This window comes from Panicum virgatum, chromosome 8N, assembly GCF_016808335.1.
Source record: "Panicum virgatum strain AP13 chromosome 8N, P.virgatum_v5, whole genome shotgun sequence".
Classification (NCBI taxonomy): Eukaryota; Viridiplantae; Streptophyta; class Magnoliopsida; order Poales; family Poaceae; genus Panicum; species Panicum virgatum.
The window spans coordinates 27518126-27533970 of record NC_053152.1 but is presented as its reverse complement, the minus strand read 5'-3'; the positions used below and the strand labels follow the sequence as shown (position 1 = coordinate 27533970).

The following is a 15845-nucleotide window of genomic DNA, read 5'->3' as shown; positions in this document are numbered from 1 at the left end:
TTTCACTCGGGAACCGACTTCTCCAAGCTATAAAAGGGCTTCCACTCACCCCTCTCAAGTCATTGGGATACACATTGAAATTCAAGAAGTAGAGAGAAGAGAGACTTCCACTTGTATCATTAGAGTAGGGAGTGTGTCAGGAGGAGGACCGGAGAAGAGCCGGACTTGTTGGCCTCTCTTCACCTTGTACCTCGACGGGTACGATTCATTCGAGTAAGTATCCGGAGTTCATCTTCTGGTAAGTTCTTGGTTAAGTATTCTTAAGTTATTCATTCATTTATGGGTTCATCGTCTGTTCTCGTAACGGATACTCTAGTAGAGGGCCCCTGATAAAGACGGGTAACCCTATGCAACGCTAGAGTAGTAGTCGAAGGCTTAAACGTGGTGTTTAGGCCCTAGATTACCTTTGTTTGCCTCGTACTCCACAGAATTGCGGGGTAGACAGCGGGTGGTGCCAACCCCGCTGGTCTGCTATGAAGCTGCTTTATGGTAGTGTAGTCCACATTGTCTGAGTGTGGCATAGAGCTAATTCCCGGAGATCCCTAACAGTACCTGGGTCAGACCGGTGCCCGAAGTGAATGAGTGACAACCTAAGTTTACCTTGCCTTGATCCTTATCTTTAGATAAACCACGCTACCCAAAGCTCTCCTACCTCTTGTTCTTCAAGGGTACACTAGCTAGAAGATCGGTACACCTCCATTCCCTGGGAAAACACGATACCCTGAATACTCTCCGGGTGAAGTGCTACAATGGTATTTTCCATGCACTTGTGGATCTTATCTGTGATCGTTAAGAAATGCCAACAAACATTTCTGGCGTCATTGCCGGGGAACGGTTGCTGTAGTTATCTTCAAACCTAGTTTGCCCGTGTATCTTTTCTTTTACCTTTTCTTTTATTCCTCCCTACCATGGGCGAGTTCATAGTGCCACCACAATCGTCGAAGCCAATCACAGCTTCCAGCTTTGAGCTCCGCCCTAGCTTTATAGCCATCGTTCGAGAACAAACCTTCTCAGGTTATGATAGAGAAAATCCTTACCACCACCTATGAGAGTTCGAGCAGTTGTGCTCTTGTCTGTCAATCGCAAGCATGGCACAAGAAACACTTTGGTGGAAATTGTTTCCCTTCTCTCTTAATGATAGGGCGAGATAATGGTACGCCCATAACGTAGGGAAGGTAAACAGAGAATGGGAAGAACTACGAGATATGTTCTATCTCACGTTCTTCCCCATTTCTTGCATTGCTTCCCTATGAAAAGAGATCCTTGACTTTCGTCAGGACGAGAAGGATTCCATAGGTGCAGCCTGGGCTAGGTTTTCACAGCTTACTCATGCTGGCCCAAACTTATCTATTCCCAATCACGCATTGGTTCAACACTTCTAGTTAGGGCTTAGCAAGGAATCTGCCCTACAGCTTGATAGCACCGCCGGAGGGTCGTTCACACATAAACCACAGCCGAAGGAGAAGCTCTCTTAGATCGTATTCTAGAGAACACATCCTTCACTGAAATCCTTCCGTCAGCGGAATCCTCAAGCCATGAGGAAGTTTCGTTGGTTGTTTCTACGTCCCCATCACCTACCCACATAGAACCAACCACTGAACCTTCCCCCGAACCAGAAACGATGGAGGAAGAAGAAATTCAACCTCCAGAGTTTCCTTTTAACATCGAGGAGGACGTTTTTCAAAATTTTGGAAACACCTCGATGTATCCCTGTGAGAAGAGACCTCCAGTTCCTAGAGACCCAATAACCCCTCCGAATAAAGTTTCCCTAAAAGAGGCAATCAAAGGGGTAATAACTGTCATGAACAGCGAATGGGTACACGAGGGGGAGATGTCACCCAAAACAATTCGAGTTCAAACCCCCTTGTACACCTTTCCCTGTTTCATCTAAGGAACTGCTATCTCAGTGCTCTATAGCCCCACGGTTGGAGCAAACATCATGCCTGCACCTTTTGTGCTTAGCCATCTAAGCGACAACCCTTTTCTCCCGACCTCAAGGTCCCTATGGATTGGACCACGTTCCACGATTGAAGGGATCAAGATCTTGCACGATGTACCAGTTTGGTATGATAAAACTGAGATTGCCCTAGATTTCCATATCTTCGAAGTCCAAGACTTTGATGTTTTAATCGAGCATCCCGTCGAGAAACTTTTCCAAAACATCTCTTCATTAGGAACCCTCGACGTAACTCTTGGGGGGAAAGTTGTTAGCTTACCGATCCTTCGGTCAAAGGATTCCTTGGCTGAACCTATGCCCCAAGAAGAATCAGTTGGCAAAGTAAAAGCCATTTTCCCTACCGAAACCCCTGAGTCTTCTTAAGAAAATGATGCTGAGCTTTTTATTCAAGAAGAAGATGATCAGGATGAGACTCTTGAGTTACCCGCTCATGAACAACCTACTCGTCAACCCATCGAACTGAAACCTCTTCCTTCTGGCCTCCGCTATGCCTTCCTAAATGGCGACACTAAAACTCCCGTCATCATTAGCGGCAAGCTATCCGACGAGGAGACAACCAAGCTAATCCCCATTTTAGAAAAGGATTGGGTTGTGTTGGGCTACTCACTCCAGGACCTTAAGGGAATCAGCCCTACCCTCTGCACGCATCATATCGCTATAGATCCTTCCAAAACACCTTCTAGGGAGCCTTAGAAAAGGCTGAACAATGCGATGCGAGAGGTTGTCAAGAAAGAAGTCCTGAAACTCTTACACGTTTGAATAATATATCCCGTGCCACACAGCGAGGGGGTTAGTCCCGTGCAAGTTGTACCTAAGAAGGGAGGTATGATGGTCGTTGAAAACAACAAAAATGAGCTTATCCCTTAATAAACCGTCACAGGATGGAGGATGTGCATAGATTACCGAAAACTCAATGCAGCCATAAAGAAGGATCACTTTCGAAATGTTAGAACGTCTAGCCAAGCACTCCTTCTTTTGTTTCCTTGATGGGTATTCGGGTTATCATCAAATCCCTATCCATCCTGACGATCAGAGTAAGAGCACGTTTACATGCCCTACAGAATATATGCTTACCGAAGGATGTCGTATGGGTTATGTAACGATCCTTCATCGTTTTAACATTGCATGATGTCTATCTTTTCTGACATGATCGAGGAAATCAAGGAAGTTTTCATGGACGGCTTCTCCATCTATGGAAAAACTTTCGATCATTGTCTTGAAAATTTAGACACGGTCTTACAAAGGTGCCAAGAAAAGGACCTGATACTGAACTGGGAAATGTGCCACTTCATGGTCTGTAAAGGCATCGTCCTCGGACACTTAGTGTCCGAAAGGGGGGTCAAGGTGCACAAAGCTAAGATCGAAGTCATAGAATAGCTTCCACCTCTAGTGAACATTAAGGGCATCCGTAGCTTTTTAGGCCATGCAGGGTTCTACGGGAGGTTCATAAGTACTTTTCACAAATCTCTAGACCTCTCACAAACCTGTTGGTTAAGGATGCACCTTTCGAGTTCACTGACGAGTGCTTAAAGGCTTTTCACATTCTTAAGAAAGCATTCGTCTAGGCTCCAATCATCCAAGCCCCGGATTGGAGTCTCCCTTTTGAAATAATGTGTGATGCTAGCGATTTTGCTGTCGGGGCGGTCTTAAGCCAAACCAGAGATAAGAAGCATCATGCAATTGCCAATGCTACCAAGACGCTAAGTGGAGCTCAACTTAACTATGCAACTACTGAAAAGGAGCTCCTAGCTGTCGTCTTCGCTATAGACAAGTTTAGATCTTACATGGTCGGAGCTATAGTAATTGTTTATACTAATCATGCAGCTTTGAAATACTTGCTCACCAAGAAAGATGCTAAACCTCGATTAATAAGATGGATTCTCTTACTCCAAGAATTTGACCTTGAAATAAAAGATAAAATGGAAGTAGAGAACACGGTTGCTGATCATCTATCACGTATGCAGGTTACTAACTTGCAGAAACCTCTGATAAACGACTTTCTACGTGATGACATGCTTCTAAAGGCGACGGACTCCACCCCATGGTACGCAAATATTGTTAACTTTATGGTTTTATGGTACGTGCCACCTGGGGAAAACAAGAAGCTCAACTTCGAGAGTCGTCGACACCTTTGGGACGACCCATACCTACATAGGGTATGCACAGATGGTCTGCTGAGAAGATGCGTACCCGCAGCAGAAGCCGTAGAAATTATCGCGAAGTGCCACACTGCAGCATATGGAGGCCACTTTGGAGCATTCAGAACTCAAGCAAAAATATGACAAAGTGGTTTCTTCTGGCCAACAATGTATGAAGACACCAGAGAGTACATTGGAAGGTGTCGAAGATGCCAGATGCAACGTGGCATAACAACTCGCAACGCGATGCCCCTCACGTACAATCTCCAAGTCGAATTGTTCGACGTGTGGGGCATCGACTTCATGGGACCATTCCTGAAGTCCCAAGGTTGCGAATACATCTTGGTAGCTGTGGATTATGTATCATGTGGGTGGAAGCACTACCATGCAGAGCTGCTGACGCCAAACATGCCCGGAAGATGTTCCAAGTCATTTTCCCCCGATTTCGAACACCATGAATGTTCATAAGTGATAGGGGACCACACTTCATCGACAAGACCTTCCGAAACTTCCTGAAAGAATTAGGAGCCAAGCACAACATTGCCACCCTATATCACCCACAGACCAGCGGCCAGGCTGAAACGTCCAACAAAAAAATCAAAAACATTGTACAAAAGATAGTCAAAGAAATGGGGAAAGGATGGAAAAGCAAGCTGCCTGATGCACTTTGGGCATATCGGACAACATATAAAACCCCTATCGGCATGTCACCATTCCAACTTGTTTGTGGCAAAACATGTCATCTGCAAGTTGAGTTGGAACACAGGGCCCATTGGGCCATCTGGCAATGGAACATGGACTTGAAGACAGCCGGAAAGAACCGACAGATCCAACTAGCGGAGTTGGAAGAATGGAGGGAGAAGGCCTACCATAGTGCCAAGATCTACAAAGACAGAACAAAACAATGGCACGACAAGAGGATCAAGCCCAAGGAGTTCAAACCTGGAGACAATGTATTATTATTTAATTCCAGGGTAAAACTCTTCGGCGAAGGAAAACTCCGGAGCAAGTGGAAAGGGCCGTACACCGTCGTCAACACATCCTCGCACGAGGCCATCACACTCCAGGACAACGACGGTAAGATCTTCAAGGTAAATGGCCAATGCTTAAATTTTTTTCATATGCCATATAATTCAAATGAAGAGTTTGATGTTGTAAATTTAGTAAATTCCGACACTTTTTGACCTCTTCACCATAAAGATGAAACCCAAAACCACTTGCATGTGGGCCACCCTCTGGCGCCCAACACTTAAGGGGAAAATCAAGCCCAATGGAGCCCAAGTGGGGCCAGCCGAACCCTAAGGTCGGCCGACCTGACCTGGCAGCGAGTGGCCCCCAGTTTTCAAATTTGAACTCCATGGAATGACCACTTTTGTTTTCCATACGAGCCGAGCTAAGAAAAGGAAGGAGAATCCCGGGATTGGCCTATCTTCGGCTTCAAAATCCCCACTTTTCCTCATTTCATCCTCACCTCCATTCTTGCTCTCATCCTCTCCACCTCCCTGCAACATTCCCATGGCCGGCAAGGCACTCGTCCCCTACAATGAAGCCTCACCACCTTTGCCCTCGAGGGTGAACCCTCGCTGGCGAACCTCAGGCTAGCAGCCATGGACGTTGGCTAAGAAGCCGAGCGCATCGCCAAGACACCCCTAGCAATCGTCCCTGCGCCAGCGTCAGAGGGGACGCGGGAGGTGCCAAGAGGCGGGTCGGCCGACCCCACAAGGGCAGCCCCTCGCCCTCCCGCTCGATGACACGCTCCGTCATGAAGATCACCGCCAGGAGAGGCAGGTGCCCGGGCGCTGAAGAATCTGCAAGGCCGACTTGTTGGTGCCCAAGAACGTCATCGTGCGTCTCTTCACCGACCCGCTTCCACCGATGCTGCTAGAGGAGGGGAAGGAACATGTGTGCTCGCTGCATTCAAATAGTGGCAATGTAGTTAGCCACAACTATGTAACCACACCCACACACACATCCACGACCCCTTCGCCACCACAACATTTACGCGTTGTGGACATCCGTACCCCAAGCGATGGGTACGGTAAGGGGTTGATGCCAGGACTCTCTCATAAAAATAAAGGAGAGGCCGAGTCCGTGGCATCCTCCCCTAAGGGTGTCAAGCGCGTTAAGAGACACATCCCCCCTCCTCCGATCACGCGCCCCGGCAGGCAATTTGAGAGCGAGGATGAGCAAGTCCCTAAGGGACCCAAGGTCGCCCAGCTTCTCAGCACAGTCATCCAACTGCGCGACGATCATAGGAAGCTTAGCGACCAGGTGGCGGAGCTCACTTTGGAGCTCAAGTCGGTCAAGGACGATTACGACACTCTCCGCCGTGGTCTAGGTGTCAATATGTGGCGGAACCACCCAAAAGACTGGGCCCGGGTGCACTGATCTTCGTTGCTAAGCAACTCTGATCCAATTCGGCACGCACCGGTAGTTCCTCGAGTGAAGCCTCGATAAAAGCCACGCTATTCCAGGATCGCGCAGACAACACTCACACGAAGGTGAGTCCAGAGATTACAACACAGAACATCTCATAAATCTCAGAGTTTTGCAGCAGAAGATAAATTTATTACAAACCATGTTCAGAATAGTAAGGTACTACAGAGTTCAACTACTCAAATTATTCAAGTGTCATTGTCTCAGCGGAAGCAATAAAAGACATCTAACGAAAAGAAGTGATGTATCGATAAAGCCCTTACGAAACACGTCACTCAGCGGGAGGGTGATCAGCACCAGCTGAAGGGCCATCCCACTCAACAGACCAGCCCAGAAGCAGAGTCCACAGCCAAGTCAGACTCGCAATCATATCTTCGAAGTTAGTACCTAAAAACAGTGCCACAAGTAAGGCTGAGTATACTAATACTCAGCAGGACTTACCCGTCACCGGATATACCGTAGTCCGATAACTAGACATGCAAGGCTTTTTGGTTTGTGGGGTTGGTTTTGCCAAACATGCCACTAAGAGTTGATCCTTATTTCAGATTTTAACTTAGCCATTTTCTAGCTGGATTAACCATTCTAAGTTTGCATCTATCTCTACTCAAACATGGTAGAGCAACCATTTAATCATACAACAGTATTATCAACATCATATTCCACTTGTTACTCTATGTGACTGAAAACATTAAGCAATCTCATGCCGTGAGAGGCGGACGATTCCGAATCGAATTTCAACCTGGCCAGGGGAACCTAATGCACACGCATGGGGATCGACTTCGCTTTCGCCCACGCTACTTTTCCCCTTTCTTCTCCAGTCCATGGACACGGGGTACCCTCCCCGACTACAGAGTCCGACCACTTTGCACTCGTACGTCCAGACAAAAAAAGAGGGTTTACCAACGTTCCACGTGCTGGTCCAACAAAATTAACTTAAGAATGATTTTTGTGAGTTCATTCATTGGGCAGTCATTTATGGAGTAGTATTTATAACTAAGTATCTTCATGAATAAGTGTGTGGTTGTTTTCCATTTTAGCATCAAAACATAGCATTTGTTCACAAATTCATAACAAAAAATCTACTCATGAACTAGTGATGAAAAATTTAGAACAGCTCATACAATCTAGCATCTACTGTATAAATTTCAGCATCTAACCATTAAGCATTTAACCATATAAAATCATGCAATTAGATCACTATACGACTTCACAATTTTGCACAGAATGATGGGCATGGTTTCTGGTGCTACAAAATTTACAGAAGCATCTAGACATCATCTACACAGTACTATAATTTTCCAGATTTTATATACTTATGCATCAGTGGTTACAAAATTAACCAAATCATCAAGCTATCAACAAAGTTAATTTCCACAGAGAGTTATACAAGGATTATGGATCTCAAAATTTTACTAGAACCTAGATATGGTCTAAAAATGTTCCAGAAACATTATCAAGTATTATTGCTACTAGATAAATTAATTATGCATTTAACTTTACATGAGCTTGCATAATAATTCAAGACTCAAGATGATCAGTAATGAAGGTGAAATTTTTACCATAGGAAGAATATATTCTAACTAAGAACATGTCCAAAAATCATGATTTGATATGGTATAGTTTACCCAGAACAAAAATAACAAACCTGGCCATGATATACTAAGCATGATTTATAACTGAAACAATACTCAATAAATAGAGTCCAAACTTTGCAGTCATGATTCCAGAGCTAAAACAAGGCTCCAAAAATAAATCTAGATTTTTCTAAGCATATTAACTATATATGGTGAATTAAGTTGATTAAACAAGCATTAAACATGGTATATAGCAAACTAGCTCTAACATCGCTTAAACATATGGATCTGCAAGATTTCAGTTACATATGCATCCAGAAAAAATTGTAGAGCTAGAACATGTCCATGTTTTCCAGCATTAAATCATGAAGTTCAATAGCAGAGTTGAGAATCTTGATGGTTTAAGAAAGTTAACAGATTCCACCAGGTTTCATCTTTTTACCATAAGGCTAATATTCTACCAGGATTAACATATATTCAATAATCAAGGTCATTCAGTGAGCAGAACTTCTAGAACAAATATTTGGTGTTTTTGCTATTCTTTTTCTTAGATTAAAATGGGTATGGTTTCTGAAGATTTGGGTGTAACAAAACTTGTAGATCTCGGTGTAATGGTTCCAGAACATTTGAGTTTGCATTTTTATGATTTTTCTGTGATTTTTTATGCATTTTCGAAGTTTGCTGCCAAACTCAGAGAAACTTGCATCTAGGCCCTTAAGCGAAAAAGAAAAATTACAACCGGGTCCTTTGCCGACCTTCTCCGCAGTCGCATCATGTCGGTGGTGTTATGCTAGGCAGGACTTACCGAGGCTGCGACTGGGAGGCACGTTGGGTAGAGGAGTTCGAGAGCTACCTACCAATGCTGGTGTTTGGGCCTGGGGTGGACGGAATCGAGGTCGTCGGCGTTGATGGCGGCGGTGGCGTTCGGGTCGCCGGCGGTGTGGAGGAAGGAGAGCTCGGGGTAGTTGAACGTCGAGCACACGAGCACCGCGAGAGCATGAACAAGCTTCTGGGGTAGGTCTCGTGCTCGATCTCCGCTGCAATCGACCGGTCCACGGCGAGCCTCAAGCTCGCTGGTGGCGGCGCAATTGGGTGGCGGCGATTGGATGGGTTCTAGGGGGATTCGGGGTGTGCGTGAGCTTCACTGGTGTTGGGCGAGGCTGCTGATGAGGTCGGATGAGGCAATGTGGGTCAGGGATGGCCTGTCCGCGCGAGCTCGAGCTCGCCGGCAATGGCGGGTGGCGGAGGAAGGGGGAAAAGAGAGGGGTCGCGCGACGGCGGGGCTCTGGTCCTATTTATAGGAGGGAGGGTGTCGAGGTGAAGCCAAACGGCGCCTGGGGGAGGTCGAACTGGGCCAGGAGTGCTCGGCGGTGAGGTGGCGGCCGGAGGAGGTGGCGCTGTGCATGGCGGGCGGCGTGTCGCCTTGCCAAGGGGCCTGGGGCGCGTGGCGAACGGAGGAATGGCTAGCTAGAGTGCCAAGCGGCCAGTTTGGGGCAAGTGCTAAATACTTGAGAGAGCAATATGTCTTGTTATGTATGACTAAGTGCAGGGTGGACATTGAGGGGCAACGCGGATTTCTTTATAAGCATAGCTCCTGGACTTACTCGAGGATGAGCAAGGTTTAAGCATGGGGGGAATGTTGGCGCTCCTTAAGTACCCCTTTTATCCCTTATTTATCTTTGATAATGGCATGAATTTAATATCAAAATCACTAACAGTCCTAACCCCGGCCTAATTATTGGTCATTTTCAGACTTGCACATATATTTTGGAGGAACTTCGTTTTTGCAGGTTTTTGGCCTATTTTGGAGCATGAAATGACGAGGCCCGTGATCGAGCGCTAACACGGAGAAAGATGAAGGCCAAAGCCCAAAGGAAGGACCAAAGCCCATGTTGATTCGAAGCCCATTCATGCACATCCGTCCTCCAAGAGAGCCCAAAGGACCAAGCCCACGAAGATGAGATCAAGATACTTTGGGATTAAGCAAAGCAAATGAAGATTTAAGGAAGGATTCTCTATCCTATTCCTTCCTCGAAGATATCTCCAAGATAACGACGTCCAAAGGGGTGCAATCGTGAAGGACATAAACTCTAGAAGATGCGAGGAGTCTACACGCGAAAGATGAGACCGAGGCTAGCCCGTTTCTGAGGCGATTCGGCCTCCCCTTCGACCGGTGGCTTCCTCGGCTCATAAATAGCTCGCACCTTATTCAACTCGCAGCATCCATCCACCCAAAACTCGTAGAAAACCTAGGGCCAAGACCGGAGGGAGACGACGGCCGCCGCAAGTCTTCGAAGTTGTCTAGGAGATGGCTTAGGCCACCCCTAGCTGCCATGGCCTCTCTGCGTGGTTGTGCCGCGGTGGAGTTCATGAGCTAGTTGGAGTCGTCAATGGTATGTACTCGGTGGTGATGATCCAAACGAATCTATTATGTGAGTAATGATAATCATGTCTTCCGAATCTATTAGCGATCATGTTCTCTCTTTCGATTTCGTTCTTTTCTTTGGGTTTGCTTCATCTTAGATCTATTATCGATATAGATCACTTAGCATGATCTTGTAGTCATGGTGGCTAGAGGTTCATGGTGAAACTACCAAAGGGGGTTCGACTTGCTTCAGGGTACTTTCGTCCAAAGGGGGGGTGTCGTGACAGGGCGCTACCACTGAGTAGGTGGGGTATCGAAGGATCGGATTGGAGATTTTGATTTAAAGATGCTTTTGATTGAGATGCACGATTTATTTGCTCATTAGCTTGAACTACAACTAGATGACGATAGGCCTAGTCATGTCTTTGGTTTTGCTATGATTAAGCCTATGTTCATGGATGAGATCAACCTTTACACATCACTCATATCTATCAAAGGTTTACCCTTTATATGCAATCAATGCTTCATGTTAGGATAGATCCGTTAGATTAGATGGAAAACCTTAGGTAGTTCTTTGTCGATCCACGGATGGATAAACCTTGGGGGAATACTCTAAGGGAAAAGCTACACGAACCGTGCGCTTGCGGTATACAAATCGGGGCGCTAAGGAGCGTCAACACTCCACATAAACCTTTCTAGAGGTAGGAGAAAAAGAAGGCAATAATCCGCCTTGGTAAGGAATTCAAAAAGCAAAAAGGGAGATCCGAGAGAACAAACTGAGGAGCTAGGCTATACTTGATATTGAAAATTTACAAAACCTAAGTTTCTAAGCAATGGAGGCTAAGGAACCTGAAGTTTGAACCATTCCAAGTTTCAATTATGAAGATAGGCATGGTAGACACTTAAAAGTTCACAAGTCCGGGAGAAGCTTGGAATAACTTGTATGCAGGTGACATCAAAGGAGATGCATTCACCTTAGTCCTCGCACCTTTACTCGAGGATGAGAAAAGGGCTAAGTGTGGGGGTGTTCTTGATGGTCCTTAAGTCAAAAATAAAACCATCACCTCCTGCGTCTTTTTGAAACATTCAATCACCAAAAGTAGTTGTAGGACTTGATTCTAATCAATTCCATGAGTTTTGGTGATTTTTGGTTTGCAGGCACCCATATGCGGAATAAGAAGAAAACAAGCACCGCAACAGAAATGCACAAAAGGCTTCATCATGTGTCACACATAGAAAGAGGGCCCACATGATAGACCAAACTGACATACAAAAATAGGAAACACACAGAATCAACCCACCTGCCAGACTCCCACATGAAGACAGTGCTGAGGGGGCCCACCCAGGGGCCGGCCGATCCTAGGGGTCGGCCGAACATGGACGGAATCCCGGCCCCCTCAGCCTTGGAAGGAAGGTTGCCACCGCCATTATAATGTCCGTTACCTACATTCCCGCCCTTATTTCACCCAGGAACCGACTTCTCCAAGCTATAAAAGGGCCTTCACTCACCCCTCTCAAGTCATTGGGATACACATTGAAATTCAAGAAGTAGAGAGAAGGGAGACTTCCACTTGTATCATTAGAGTAGGGAGTGTGTGAGGAGGAGGATCGAAGAAGGGCCGGACTTGTTGGCCTCTCTTCGCCTTGTACCTCGACGGGTACGATTTGTTTGAGTAAGTATCCAGAGTTCATCTTCTGGTAAGTTCTTGATTAAGTATTCTTAAGTTATTCATTCATCTACGGGTTCATCGTCCATTCTCATAATGGATACTTTAGTAGAGGGGCCCTGATAAAGACGGGTAACCCTGCGCAACGCTAGAGTAGCAGTCGAAGGCTTAACGTGGTGTTTAGGCCCTAAATTACCTTTGTTCGGCTCGTACTCCACAGAATTCGGGGTAGACCGCGGGTGGTGACAGCCCCGTTGGTCCGCTACGAAGCTGCTTCGTGGTTAGTGTAGTCCCCACTATCTGAGTGCAGCGTAGAGCTAATAGCTGGAGGTCCCTAACAATACCTGGGTCAGACTGGTGCCCGAAGTGAATGAGTGTCAACCTAAGTTTACCTTGCCTTGATCCTTATCTTTAGATAAACCACGCTACCCAAAGCTCTCCTACATCTTGTTCTTCAAGGGTGCACTAGCTAGAAGATCGTTACACCAATGTTCCCTGAGAAAATACGATACCCTGAATACTCTCTGGGTGAAGTGCTACAACAATATTTTTCATGCACTTGCAGATCTTATCTGTGATCATTATGAAATACCAACACTTCCTCTTCAAGAGTGGGCTGAGTTTGTCCCTTTTGAATGGTCCACACTGCCTCTTCCAATTGGTCTTCCTTCGGCCTAGCTTCTGCAATTGTGTTGCAGGAACGAACTAGGCTGACCGGGATGGTTTCTTTGCCAACCTTAACCTCGAGAATTCATTGGTCTCTATTGGGGTTGAAAAGCATCTCTATTGGCCCTTTGATCAAGACGAACTCTTCACCTTCTGGGAAATCTAGGAAGACCTTGTTACTTCCAATCATGACGGGAATAACTCGGTGGATTCCTTTACTTTCCACAATCTAGCCATCGACCCCCTTCAGGTGCTTACGAGAGAAGGTCAGGGGTTGCTCAGGCGATATGTGATCTGCCAATGTTTTGGACATCACATTCACCCCGACTTTCGGATCGTAGAAGATCTCTTGCGGAATGGCGTCCCCAATAGTGCAGAAAGTAATCTAGGACTGTGGTAGATCTAGATGACACTACTTCAAGATTCTACTTCTTCTATTCATTCCTTGCTCATGATCGCAGAAACCCTCAACATGCATCGTGACTTCCGGAATGAACGCCTTAGACCTTGAGCATATGCACTTGTGCTTCTTCGGCATGGCTGAAACATTGCCAAGTTCCATGTATTCCTCTTCCGTGTAGAGCTGGGGTATGAACATAGGCATATCTTTGATGAGTGGCTCATGATCTGAGGACTTGGGTGGTTCGGTGATTTCCTCTATGTGTGGTGGAGGTGGAGAGGATGCGTCTGATAGAATGTGGAGTTGCTGCTTCTCTTTGGGCTGATCTTCTAGCTCGGGTGGATCGTTAAAGACTCCATTGTACTAAGTGGTGTTGAGGACCCTCTCTAGGATAGTTCTTACTTCAGCCACAGTCTTGTACATGACAGATCCCTCGAAGGCGAGATTCATGAAATGTACGCTCTCTGGGTTAAGACCGTATATGAAGTGTTGCATCAGCATTTCCTCTTGGACACTATGGGGTGGTCCAGAAGTTACTGACTGCATGAATCGTGCCCATGCTGCTCCAAGTGTTTCACTATCGTCTTGCTTGAATGATAACAGTTCCATACGATGTGGAATCACTTTGGAGACAGGGAAGAACAATAGGCAAAACTCATCCTTCTATTGTATCCAATCACCTCCAACTCTCCCTGCCATCCGGTTGTACCAAAGTTTCGCATTTCCCATAAGAGAGAACGAGAAAAGCTTCCATCGTAAGGTGTTTTGGTTCATACCGAGTATGATGAGAAGAGAACAATTCTCCTTGAATTAATGCAAGTGAGCATAGGGACATTCGTCCTTTCTGCCAGAGAAGGACTTTGTGCGAACCATGGCTACGAGACTGGGACGGATCTCGTAGCCATCAAATAGGATGGGATGGCAAGATGGAGGCGGTTTCATATACTTGCGGGATGGAACTGCCGGAAATCTAGGAGAGAACTCCATGTGGTAGGATGGATAATCGTACAACTGAAAAGATCTAGTACTTGTGTTGCTACCGTTCCCCAGCAATAGCGCCAGAAAGCTTGTTGGCACTCCTTAGCCTAATACGAATTACTCCGCAAGCACACAGAGACCTATTGTAGCTTTCACCATGGAGTATACCTGGGATATCAAATCAAAAGAACAATAAGCTTCGACTAGTGGTCTAGAACGATTCAGCCAGACCCGCCAAGGAGTAAGAGGTATGAGGGTAGAGGGATTAACTTCATATAGACTACCTAATACTAAGCTATCCAGCCAAACTACTTACTTGATCTGCTTCGGCGGTCTCAGAGAAGGACTAAGATTGGGGTGAGAAAGGAGTCCAACGACAGTCGACAACTACTGCTATGAAAACACCCGAACGTGGTGGACTACGAGGGACGGACAAGGATGTCACCACATGCCGCCTGCCACTGCGGTATCGTGGGGTGGAACACAAGCTGAGATAGCTAACCAAGCCTTAGCACCACACCAACAACTATGGAGCTGTTTACTCCTACCGTGTACAAAGGCAGAAAGTGACCTCAGATAAGTAGAACTTGCTACTTATGCAGAACTTAGAATCCCGCAGAACAAGTAAAACTAGCGAGACACTAAAGATAAATGAGAAACTTACTCAGAAAGATATATTCCCCTGAGGTGGCTAAAAAAGTGGGGTGAGGTCCAGAGAACTCAACTCCGTCCCTTTATCTCGGCTCCCGCCAAAGCTCTCACCTCACACTCTCACTATTCTAAACTAGGAAGTAAACTAAACTTGAGACTCTTCTTGCTCCAAGTGGTTTGTCATGCAAGTGAGGAGTGGGGATCTATTTAGTGTTTCAAGGTCAGTTCTACACCCAAGCTTAACTTGCACGCGAAGTAGATTAGCAGCTTAGTTTTCACGTGAAGGCTAATGATCTGGGGCCGGGCAGCCTGGCCTAGGCCAGCAGGCCTGGCCCTTGTGGCACCTGGCACCGCCTTCCTGTGGGACGGCTATGATCATCTCTAGAGGTCCGTAGTTCTGGTACTCGGTCCAAAAACTATTATCTTGGGCTGGATGGCCTGGTCATGGCCGGGCGGCCTGCCCCTGGTGCCTCTCGACCCTCCGTTGCACCTTCATGATCTTCAACGGTTGGATATTGTTCTTGAGGGCGGTTCCGGGCTTGACACATCATGTTTTTCTGATTGTGGGCCAGTGTTTGCTTTATGCTTAGGGATTCAAGTCTTCTAGTCTTAACTTGTGAATTCTGAGTTGATTCCTGTTGGATTGGCTTGGATTTATCCTTAGGATAACTCTGGTAAAGTTTCATGCCGAAATTCCACTGTTGATGTGCCGGTCCGCCCGACTCAGGCCTTCTAGTCTGGAAATCATCCGTTTTGGCTCAACTTTGGATATGTTGTTCCTGTAATCAAATATACACCAAAACTTGTGGAACTCATTAGATTTGATAATTATGACATGATTATGACCTATGTTTCATGAAATCAGGTGGAGCGTTGGAAAAACCATCGATATCAACCGCCAACACGCCTGCCTGTAGTCGCCTTCTTCTTCTTTGTCGGTATCGCCGTGGTACAAATCTTCCATGATGATGGTCTATGGCCGAGGCCTGATGACTCCGACTCCATGTGCAGCT

The 15845-nt window shown here is 46.3% G+C and overlaps 1 protein-coding gene across 1 annotated transcript; it reads left to right on the top strand.

Annotated features, from left to right (window-relative positions):
• Positions 1 to 4889: 4889 nt before the first annotated feature.
• Positions 4890 to 15568, top strand: LOC120684922. The gene is made up of 2 exons (XM_039966783.1): positions 4890 to 5186; positions 15497 to 15568. Exons 1-2 carry the CDS (start codon positions 4890 to 4892, stop codon positions 15566 to 15568), a joined length of 369 nt encoding a protein of 122 aa, XP_039822717.1.
• The last annotated feature ends 277 nt before the right edge of the window (positions 15569 to 15845 follow it).

Bases quoted from the DNA above. Each gene is read 5' to 3' on its own strand.
- LOC120684922 (XM_039966783.1), top strand. From the start codon at position 4,890: ATGGACTTGAAGACAGCCGGAAAGAACCGACAGATCCAACTAGCGGAG. The intron at 5,187-15,496 runs GTAAATGGCCAA...ATTTATCCTTAG, and splicing joins ACGACGGTAAGATCTTCAAG to GATAACTCTGGTAAAGTTTC.